This window comes from Miniopterus natalensis, chromosome 8 (genome assembly GCF_054644295.1).
Source record: "Miniopterus natalensis isolate mMinNat1 chromosome 8, mMinNat1.hap1, whole genome shotgun sequence".
Lineage (NCBI taxonomy): Eukaryota > Metazoa > Chordata > Mammalia > Chiroptera > Miniopteridae > Miniopterus > Miniopterus natalensis.
The window spans coordinates 11,385,908-11,397,343 of record NC_142088.1 but is presented as its reverse complement, the minus strand read 5'-3'; the positions used below and the strand labels follow the sequence as shown (position 1 = coordinate 11,397,343).

General features: G+C 52.5%; 1 protein-coding gene and 1 pseudogene across 1 annotated transcript; both read right to left on the bottom strand.

The window, feature by feature from the left end:
- Window positions 1-282: 282 nt before the first annotated feature.
- DNPEP (aspartyl aminopeptidase) lies at window positions 283-10,812 on the bottom strand. The gene is made up of 15 exons (XM_087819579.1): window positions 10,763-10,812; window positions 10,090-10,183; window positions 9,915-10,003; window positions 9,692-9,805; window positions 9,321-9,446; window positions 8,975-9,105; window positions 8,601-8,676; window positions 8,376-8,483; window positions 7,558-7,635; window positions 6,533-6,616; window positions 5,169-5,329; window positions 4,748-4,787; window positions 4,549-4,650; window positions 765-932; window positions 283-422 (listed from the first exon to the last, which is right to left on the bottom strand). The coding sequence occupies exons 1-15, from the start codon at window positions 10,766-10,768 to the stop codon at window positions 372-374; spliced, it is 1,428 nt and encodes a 475-aa protein (XP_087675705.1). The 5' UTR covers window positions 10,769-10,812; the 3' UTR covers window positions 283-371.
- LOC107524784 (TIP41-like protein pseudogene) lies at window positions 929-4,436 on the bottom strand (annotated as a pseudogene).
- Window positions 10,813-11,436: the final 624 nt, after the last annotated feature.

Below are 11,436 nucleotides of genomic sequence, written 5' to 3'. Positions count from 1 at the left end.
TTAGGACTATTCTGGGAATGGGAGTAGGGAAGAGCATTGGGGCCACTTCCCAGGAGGACTGAGGATGGGAGAAATGACCTTTCCATTGTGGACCGCCCATCTTTCTTTTGCCCACTTCAGGCATGAGCTTAAGGAAGAGATTGGAAATCAGGCCTCCATCAGCTCCCAGGAGCTGTGGTCTCCTCTACCTCCACCCCAACCTCCCCTCTGTTCTGGTTTCAGAGGTTTAAGCCAGGCCAAACCTCCATCCCTCCGATTGCCAAATAAGCACAACAGAATGAGTTTAAGTGGAAAATCTACTTTAATAATCCATCTTCAGCTCAGCTGAGAACTTCCCCTCTTAAGTGCAAGAGAAGTCTTTCCAACAGGCCTCAATCCACTAAGAGGTTACGGCTCAGAGAAGGGTACAGCTCAAAAAAGCCCTAAAATGGGAGGAAACATGGGATTTGGAATCAGTGGAGACCAGATTAGCGTGCCCCACCACTCACCTCCCGCCAACATAGGCCCCAGCAAGAGAAGCCTGGCAACTGCCCCAGTCTTCCCATCCCTGATGCCTTCTGACCCCTCATTATCCTCTGGGTGCTGATTAGGGCGCCTGAGCCTTGAGAAGAATGGGGACTCTTTTTCTACATGGTAGCACCAGCACAACCAGCCCCATCACCTAGGCCAGCCACTTAGTGATGGTGATGTTGCCCCAGCAACCAACCCAGGCACTAGAGGGGGAAGGAGCCCAGCCCTGATGATGACGGGCGGGTGGGAGTCACCTTAAAGAGGGTGATGGTCTGCAGCACTCCTGTGGTGCAGGCTGTCTCCCGGATGGAGTGCATGGCCAGCTGCGGGCTGCCTAAATCCAGCACACGCAGCCCCAGCCGAGACGCCAAGATAGGTCCAATGGTGGTCCCGCAGGGGGAGTCATTCCGGACCATGAGATCCTGGGGAGAGGAGACAGTTATGAGCAACACGTAGTCCACGTTCATTAAGGCCAAGGAGGAAGTGACCTTACAACTGCAGATGGTCCACTGCTGGATATGACCAGCAAAAATCACAAAATCAACATTAAATGGCAGGCAGGGGGGTTGGAAAAAAAAAGTATCCTTTATGCCCCCTTGCTTAACATGCACTCACCACACACCCCAGCCCAAATTTACACAAAGAAAAACTACTCTGTAGTTTTTAGTGTTTTTAAAAATATTGCTATTGGCATTTTTAAACTATCTTCTTTATATTCTGGTAAAAAATTAAATAAGAAAGTCATGTTAGATATCAAGATTTTTAGTGTAAGGAAAAAACAGAATTATAAAATCAAGTTAAGTAATAACTATTCTTATTTTTTAAGAAGAATTATAGTATCAAATCATGACTTTCAAAATACATATACTATGTATTTTGACATTTCTAGCCATGCCCTCCCCCCAATAACAATGAACACTTATGGTGCCAGACCCTGGTCTCCGATATCATTATCCATTAAAAGCTACCAAGTCTGGCGAAATGAACAACGTACGCCTGCAGTGCCTTGTAGTGCCAGAAAGCAAGAACACTTTAGAAAGTCATGTCAAAACACACAGGAGTTACACTGGGAGGGTCAGGTAGAGTGATTCCTCCAATTTTACTCTTCTTTCTCAAGATTGCTGTGGGCAGTCAAGGTCTTTTGTGGTTCTAATTCTGTTAAATATGCCGTTGGTAACTCCAGGAAACATAAATCTGGATTATGAATTTGAAGACAGCAGTTGGGTGGAAACCACCTGCAACAATCTTTTTTTTTTCCTCCTTTGAGGCTACAGAAAATCTGCACATAGACAAGGCAATTATTCCCATAATAAAAATACCCTCATCTCCACCAGATTCCATGGTGAGTATATGGTACATCACATTCTATTCCACAGGTGCATTTTCTTGTGAGTCTGCAGGCCTGTGACAAGTTCTTTCTGGAAATATTAGCTTCTCACAAACTGCCTCCTTGATCAGTAAATACTGTGATATTTCATTAGGCTCCATGAAGAGGGAAGGTGAAACATGCATTAAATTAGTAATTTTGCTCTCTCGTGACATTTATTCCCATAACATGTAGGTCTTGTTAGTCTCATGGTAGTTTTGTGTCAATCATTCTGGTAAGGACTCCATCAATTCTCAAGAAAAACCACAATAGCAGGAAAAAGCTAGAAGACATTACTCTAATTTTAGGCTTGAAACTCACACTTAGGATTGAAACTCACAATCATGAAGTTCATTCTCAAACAGAACTTCAAAACAATCTGTTCTCTGGCTTTCCATTCCTCTGTCTCTATATGGCCTGCTGTAGGTACAAACTTGAACATGAGCGATTCTCCAAGTCCTGTTTCCTTATAATCTGTTGTATAGGTTCAACTGTACGGTTTAATAACCTCCTTGGAGTGTTCATCCTCTGTCTTGTTTTCCTGCCACTCTTCCATACAGGCTACTTTAAGCATTCCTTGGTAGTTGTTTACACATCTTAAAGCATCTGTAGCCTTTAACTCAATCCCAAAGCCAGAACCATGCTGGATTCTTAAAACATTGTCTCCAAATATCATTTCTGGGAGATAGCATGTGCAATTCATCAGCTAACAGCTGCCGACTACATGATGTGGGCCTTGGTCGTTGTCAGGTTCCAAGGCCTGGAGAGAAGTCCTCCTGGTGGCTGTTCCAGAAGCCATAGATCATCGTGGCCAAGGTGGGGCCCACAAGGGCGACGTGGAGCAGGTGAGAGTGGCGGCAGTGGACAACAGTTCCCCCACCTCACTCTACCCTTCAAATTACTGCTTATTGACAATGCACCTGGTGACCCAATAGCTCTAATGGAGATATACAAAGAGATTTCTGTCTTCACACCTGCTAACACAACACCCATTCTGGAGCCCAAGGATCAAGTAATTTTGACTTTCAAGTCTTATTATTTAAGAAATACATTTTGTAAGGCTACAGCTGCTGTAAGTAGTGATTCCTCTGATAGATCTGGCAAAACCAATGGAAAGGGTTCACCATTCTAGATGCCACTAATAACATTCATGATTCATGGGGAAGTGGTCATAATATCAACATTAAGGGTCTCAAAGGAGTTGATTCCAACCTTCATGGATGACTTTAAGGGGCTCAAGACTTTAGTGGAGGAAGTGACTGCAGATGTGGTAGAAATAACAAGAGAACTAGAATGAGAAGTGGAGCCTGAAGATGGGACTGAATTGCTGCAGTGTCACGATCAAGCTTCAGTGGATGACGAGTTGCTTCTAAGGATAAGCAAAGAAAGTGGTTTCTTGAGATGAAATTTACTCCTGGTGAAGATGCTGGGAAGACTATTGAAATGACCACAAAGGATTTAGAATGTTCCACAAATCTGGTTGATAAAGCAGCTGCAGGGTTTGAGAGGATTGACTACAGTTTTGAAAGAAGTTATACTGTGGGTAAAATGCTATCAAACAGCATTGCATGCTACCAAGCAATCATTCGTGAAAGGAAAAGTCAGCTGATGCAACAAACTTCGCTGCTGTCTTATTTTAAGAAATTGCTAGTCACCACAACCTTCACCAACCACCACCCTCATCAGTCAGCAGCCATCAACAAGACCCCCCACCCAAAAAAAAAAAAGATTACAATTCGCTGAAGGCTCAGATGATGGTTAGCATTTCTTAGCAATAAAGTATTTTTTAATTGATTGATTGATTTTTTTAGAGACAGAGAGGGAGGGAGGGAGGGAAGGAGGGAGGGGGAGGGAGGAAGGGAGAGAAACATCAATTTGTTGTTCCACTTATTTATACATTCTTTGGTTGATTCTTATATGTGCCCTGACCGGAGATCAAACCAGCAACCCTGGTATATTGGGACAATGCTCTAACCAACCGAGCAACCCAGCCAGGCCAGTAATATTTTTAAATTAAGGTATATACATTACTTTTAGACATAAGGCTATAGCACACTTAATGGACTACAATACAGTGCAAACGTAACTTTTATATGCACTGGGAAACCAAAAAATTCATGTGAATAGCTCTATTTCGATATTCACTTTATTGCAAAGGTCTAGAACCAACCCACACTACTTCTGAAGTATGCCTGTGTCTAAACCTATACCTATGACTAGATGGGCCATTGCCAAGTTAAGAATGAAAATGAATAGTTAGAGTTCCAAGCTCCCCAGCCCTGAAGTTCCCTTATGGAAGCCCCCAGGGTGTAAGAGAGACACAGGGGAGCTGGGGTACTGGACAGGAAAAGGCAGGACTAACTCACCATGTGCCATGAGCACACTGTACCTTTAATCCTCAGAGAAATCCAGCAGAATAGGCATCGTTATCAGCCCCATTTTACAGGTGTAGAAATTAAGACTCAGAGAAATTAGGAGACTAGTCCAAGGTTACAGGGCTAGTACCACGGCAGAATCAGCATTGATCCCAGCTCTGCTTATATCTAAAACCCCTGTTCTCACTCTACCGCAACCCCCTCCACTAAAGGTTGTCTACCATGCTCCCTTCTCAGCTGCTTGTGCCTCACCCCTGCTCCCTCCATCACCCCTTCCCGGGCAGTGCCAGCCCTCACCTGTAGGGGCACCCCAACATTGTTGGCCACCCTGCGGATCAGGGCCTCTGAAACCGCATTGGAGGCATAGCGCTGCTTGCTGTTCACCTTGATCACAGGGCCCTGGGGAGAGAGAAACCAGGAATAGAGGGTGAGGCAGAGATGAGGCCCAGAACCAACCAAGCCAACAAGCCCCTAAAAAGAAACAGGAGCACCTCACCTTGTGGAATAAGGGCCGGTGGTTCTCCTCATGCTTATCCCTGTAAGAGACAGTTTAAAGGCAAGAGATGGCAAACAGGAACTGGGCCTGTGAACACCCACCACCCTCCCACAGCAGACATCAGTAACGGACTACCGCAGCAGGCTTTCCCCCCAGCCCGCAGGACCTCAGAGGAATGCCAAACCCAGTGTTCTAGGCAGCCTCTAGCAATAGGTGAATATAAGTTTGTAGACAGTGCTTATTCAACACACTTGGCTTAGGCATTACGTGACTTTGACCAAGCTCAGCCTTGGAGCAGTCAAAAGGAAGTCCCCAGTGAACCTCCCAGTTGAATAAGGGGAAAGGGGAAGAGGCCAGGGCCCAGGGTTATGCCTGGGTCTCCAGCTGTGTGAAGACTGTGTGCCTGGCACAGTACACTCACACGTAGTTGGGGTGCACGGCATGGGCCATGTCTGCGCTGATCATGTAGGACTTGGGTATGGCTTCCTCGAAGGCTGTCAGGTGCTGGGGTGAGGCCGAGATCCGCCGCAGCACCAGCTCCGTCAGCAGTGACTGTGCCCCCTGGGCACTCTCAGACCCCACCTGGCAACAACAGAGACCTGGCTCTGGGGGTCTGGGCAGAGGGACCTGAGTTGGAGGCCGGGAGAGGGGCCCAATGCCCACACTGGCCCAGGACCCCACTGAGTCAGTGGGTGAGGGATGCAAGGTATTATCAGCAATTTCCCCAACCTCGTGTCACCAAAAACCTGATGATGGGCTGGGGTCAAACTAACCCTCAATTATCTCTGTGGCAGAAACAGCACTTTCTAGTGGGCTTCCTGCACCACTCCCTTCCTTCTCCTGACCCTTGTAACCAGGGCTCTGCACAGGTGCCTCACCACAAGGGTGAGTCTTCTTCTTTTTTAAAAAAATATTTTTATTGATTTCAGAGAGAGGAAGGGAGAGGGAAAGAGAGATAGAAACATCAATGATGAGAGTCATTGATCAGCTGCCTCCTGCATGCCCTGCACTGGGGATCAGGCCTGCAGCCCAGGCATGTGCCCTGACCGGGAATCAAACTGTGATCTCCTAGATCACAGGTTGATGCTCAACCGCTGAGCCATGCTGGCTGGGCAGGTGAATCTTCTTTTATGCATGTGACACAGACTCTAACCGTCCAAGACATCTTCTATGACAGAACCTCCAAGCTATAGCAAGCACACAACTTCCCAGAGATGACATTCCTAGCTTGCCTTAAAGCTACACATGGCCGTGCCAAGTCCTGTGGAATGCAGGCAGTGAAGAGTGTCACCTTTGGGTCATGCCCTTAAAAGGATGGGCATGCACTACCCCAGGCCTTTCTCTCGCTTCCTACTAATAGTATAGACGTGATGGCATGAGCTGGAACAGCCACTCTGGATCCTGAGGTGGAAGCTCTGTGCTCAGGATGGCAGAGACCTGTCCTGAACTGCTAACTGACCTGCGCGGTTTACATGAGCGAGAACTACCCAGCTGTTCAAGCTCAGTTACAGCCTCTAAGGCTGCACTCCAGCACCAGCAGGCATAATGAGGACCTACCAGGTGCTGTCCTGGGGCTTTGAGGGTGAAAGAGCACAGTCCATGTGGCACACAGAGAAGTGTGGGAGGTGTGGTCACACTAGAGGAAGATAAATGCTGAGCCACAAGGGACCAAGTGCTAAGGGAGCATGGGCAGCGTTTCCTCTACTGGCTCACAGTGGGTGCCTGGCACAGGCTGGCTACTGAAGACTCCCCAGAGGGGACCCTCCCTGGAGATCCCTGGCGTACCTCTTCGTTGTCGTAGAGGGCAATCATGCGCACGTGGGGATCTGCGGCCAGGGAGGCAGGGGCTGCGCAGGATTCGATCAAGGCCTGGTTTGGGGAGGGATCAAAAGCATCACCTTCACCCCTCCTGCTTCTGTAACTCAGCCCACCAACACCTCGGAGGTACCCATCCCCACCCGCCTGCTGTCGTCATGGCCAGAGTGAAGCAGGCCTGGGCTTTCGTTGGCCTTCATCTCTGAGGGCACTGCTGGGAGAGGGTGATGGGGGACCCCACACCTTCCCATGCCAAAGGCAGACAGATGTGGAAGGTGGAGGGGAAGGGCTGAGAACTCCACAAAGTCAAAAGAACCACACAGATCATGCAAACTAATTGGCCTCAGTGAAAAGATTGAGGTCCAAGGGGATGACTGTGATTTCATCAAGGTGACATGACTGGCTGGCTGGTGACAGAAGTGGGTACGAGTCCCAGGTCTAGCTCTGGTCTCAATTACAGCTCAAAGTCTGTCTCTAAGAACAGGATGGGGAGGGAAGGAGAGGTGTGAGAAGGGCACAGGGAGGGGCGAGGGTAAAAGGAGAAAAGGTAGGAACAGCAAGGTGGCTACAAGAGAGAGACACCATACCCCTGAGATCTGGAGGCACAAAGAACAGGCTGGGTGGGCTTAAGCCTGGGGTGTGGGGGCGGGGAGGAGCAGAGGGAGGTGGATAATACTGTCTGATGGGCCGAGGGCTTTCCCTGGAAGCAGAGATTAACTTAAAAAAGAGGCAGCAGGAGCAGGGTTAGGACAAGACACCATGGTGCCCTAAACAGCCTCTCAGCCTTCCCCACTGCAGCCTCAGCCTCCAGACCAGTGCAAGGATGGAGCCAAATGGCTGCAGCATTTAGGCCCCTCCCCATGGTCCACCAGCACCAGCAGACTGGGGGGGTGGCCAACAGCTGTCTCACAAGTGCTGGGGCTTGAGACAGTCCCCCCACCCCATCATTCCACCTCTCCTGATGCTGTGCGCCCCCTGGGGGTGCCCCAGCTCACCTGCAGGGCACAGAAGCAGCTATGCAGGTTGTCCAGTCGAGGGGAAAAGATGAACTCCTCATAAGCACCACCCAGGACCTGGGAAGGAAAGACAGTCAGCCTGACCTTTAAACCCTCAACCCAACTCACCTGCTTTTCGCTGCTCTCAAGGGCCTGAGCCTGAACTACCTCTTTGGTTCCTTGCGCAACCTCTCCCTGACCTCTGCCTTATGACTGATACTGCTGTGCAGGGCTGAGTGGAGAGTGGGGTTGGGCTGGAGCAGAGGGACAGGAGGTTGCAGGTCTGTAGTTCCTGACCAGTTCCAATGGGACAGGATAAGGGAGGATCTGAATGATCATAAGAAAAGCTAAGGAAATAAACAAAGACCAGTCAAGACACAGAAACATAGTGCACGTTCAAACAGGATCAAACATCTATTCTAAAGCCTTAGCAATCTCCTACAGTCACTAACTGGGAAGGACATGAGGGCAGACTCCAGAAAAAGGGTGGCCATATCGAGGTCTATTGCCCTTAGAGGGTCAGAGCCATGTGGGTCACAGTAGACAGGGCCATCTGTAGTAGAAACTCCAAGGGAATCCGTGGAAAAACTGATTCCCAAAGCCCACACCAGAGAGTCCAAGGAGGCAGGTCTAGAGTGGGAAACTGCCACTTTTTGAGAACCACTGCCCTGGAGGCAGAGGTGGGTGGTGTCTACTGGGAAGAACAGAAATGAGAGTAACTGGGGGACTGGCAGAGTTGTTAAGTGCTTCAGGGGACACACTGGGGCAGGCTGGGATCCCCGAGTTCCCCGCCATGAGATCCTGCAGCTGCTCCTCACCGCAGGCTGGGTGTCTGCAAGGCAGAGCTCCATCTCCAAGATGTCCTCAGGGCTCAGCCCCAGATGGCCACAGAGAAGGGACATGAGGACCGAGTGGTGCCGGTCATCCTGCAGGGGAGAAGGATGCTGGGAGGAGGGTCTGCTCTTCCCTTCCTTGCCCATTCTTAGGGGGTTGATCCCTTCCCCGCCTGCTCGCCCCTCCCCCTGAGCAGGGGACTGTCTTACTGCAGCATTGAGAGGTACTGGCTCAGGAGTCCCCTTCTCCAGCTCCTCCTGGACTGCTGTGGCAAGAATGGGGACTCTGTGGAGAGACACGTGAGGAGAGGTTGTGGGGAGGGCTAGAGAACACAGCAGGCCAGGGGACCCCTGAGCTAAGGCATCTCCTGATGGGGTGCCCTTGCCCTTCAATTCCCAGTTCACCCCCCTCCCCCCCAAAGGCAGAGTAGTGAGAGCCCTTGGACATCAACTGGGTCGAAAGAACAGAACCTGATGGTGGCTACCATTAGGTAGTACTTCCCCAGGTCCCACTGGGGCCCCTTCCTTCACCTGGTGCCATACACCATCCCTCCCAGTCACCACAGCCCTCAGCCCAGTCTCACAAATGCATCTCCATGTTGGGCCCAAAGTTCTCATTGATATTTCGCTGCAGATGGATGGCTAGGTGAGGGATGCGAAGAATGGGCCGGTCCACATGCACCAGCCGCTGCTCCAGCCGGTCTGAGGTAGGGCACTGTGGTCAACCAGGCCAGGTCAGCCCAGGGTGCCTCCAACCACAGCTGGTGAAAGCCCCCACTTCACACAAACTAACCAAGGTGGTCCTCTGACCTGGGCGGCCCCTCCCCCTCTTCCCCAGGGGGCCTCTGCACAGGTACCCTGAAGGAAGGTGACAGCCAATCTTCAGGCAGTTGAAGCTGAGAACCCCCCAGGTTCAACCCCAGTTACTACCTTGACAATGACGCGTCCAGCCAAGGTCAGGTCACGGTCGAACCAGGTGCTCCAGATCCCACCACCATAGGTCTCCACGCCAACCTGATGGAAGCCCACCTGGCTGCGGCGAGATCGCCGTTTCACCTATGTGTGACGATGGGGAATGAGAAGTCAGAGAAGGCTACAGGAAGATTTGGAGATGAGACGGACTGTTCACAAGCTAAGTAACACACAATGAATGGTAGGGACAGGGAGGGGCCCAAAGTGTGCCAGGCGAGGCCCTGCTCCAGGGAACAGTGTCCCCAATATTTACCTCCTGGCTCTCTTCTGCCCTCTCCCCTGTCCCCTCCCATGCCTTCCCCCATCTCAGCACAGCCCCAGTTCCTTACCCGAAGGCAGGGGCTGTCTGTGTGGGCACCGATGAGGCTGAAACCATTGCCAGGAACATACTGTCCTCCCACAGCAAAAGCGATGATGGTGGAGGAGTTCCTGGTCAGGAAGTACTGGGGGTAGGGGTGGGGTGTTGAATCGGATTAGCCAGCCAGCTGGCACACAGGATTTTGAGCCCCGGCCTAGGGACCTGCCTTTCGGCCCCCACCCCACCCCTAGTACCTTGCTCTCGGGCTTGATATCCCAGCTCTCGGTCTCCTTGAGTTCATGGAAGCCAGCCTGGAGGAGGCGGCTGCGACACTCGGCCACAACTGTAGGGAAAGAGCTTGCTCACGGCGATGGAAGCCGGTAGGGGGCGCGCCAGTCCCCACCCTCCTCTGCTATCCCGGGCACTTACCGTGGAAAGGAGAGGGGCTCCGGTTCACGAACTTGAGGAGCTCCCGGGCCGCAGCCTGCACGGCCTCTTTGCTGGCTCTGCCGTTCATGGCCACCTAGGGGAGTGGGGCGCTCAGAGGCTCCGGGCACTTCCACCCCAACCACCCAAGTGACCGCTCCAAGGCTCAGACCTCTGCTTCCTCCCCTCGCCCCACAAAGCGACGCGCGGGCTGGGCCGAAAGGCTCCCGGCAGAAAGCTCGCCCTCGGGCCAAAGTAACACAACCCAGCAGCGGTCCCCGCCCCGCCGGTCCAGACGCCGCGCCCCCCGAGCCTCAGCCCCGCCCCCTAAGTCCCGCCCCAAGCGCCCGCCCCGCGGAGAAATCCCGGTCGCGGTGCAGAACTCGGAGCTCCCGCGCCGGCCCCTGCGAGTTCGCCCGCACCACGTGCGCGACTCCTTCCCGAAATCAAAGCCCAGTCCTCCCGGGAATGCCCCAGCCCCCCTCCACCCTTCCCCCCGCCCCCGGTCTCCCGCGGGTCGCCCGACCCCAGGAAGGGCAGGTCACCAGGGGCGGGACTTTCGGTTTTGCCCTGGGACGGGCGCGGCCCCCGGCCCAGCGCGCTGCCGAGCTTGGGCCCGAGCGTGCGGGGCCGGGGCTGAGACAGAAACCCGCGCGGGGCGGGCGGGGCCGCCTACCTGCATCGCCCCACTCGCGGGCTACACCTCAGTCGCCAGGCCCCGCGCCCCGCCAGCCCGACTCCCGCCCCGGGCCCGCCCCGCCGCGCGCCGCGCGCCTCCGCCCCGACGGCGGGTGCCCTCTGCCGCCCCGGAGGTGGTAGGACGGTCCCCGTCCCCTTCCCGGAGGCAGGAAAGCCCGAGAGAGAGAAAACTCTCCCCGCCGGCTCACCTGGTCCGACGGCACTGTACACGGTGCTCCCTGGCCACGGGCAGCCTGTGCTGATAAAAGCAGCAGGGCTCACGGTCACGGGGCGCTCGCCGTGAGCTTTAGCTTTATGATAAAGCGTAACGTGCCGTCTCGGTTAGTCTTCGCAGCTGCCCTATCAACTTTGTACTTTCAGTCATCATTTTATGCATGAACAAGGATATGCAGAGACCAGTAACCTGTCCAAGGCAGTAAATGGAAGAGGTGGAGTTTGAACTCAATTCCAGAGGCCGGGAACAATCTACTCTCAGATCTTTTCTGGGCCTTTCTTTTTCTAGGTAAGTGTTATGTTGCATGGCAGGCCCCTGAGGGACAGAGAAGTTAATGACTTGCCCAAGATCACACAGCTGTTTGGAGATATCTGGGATTCGACTCTAATATATGTACTCTTTCCACCCCTCCAGACAGAAAAAAATCATGCCCCTTA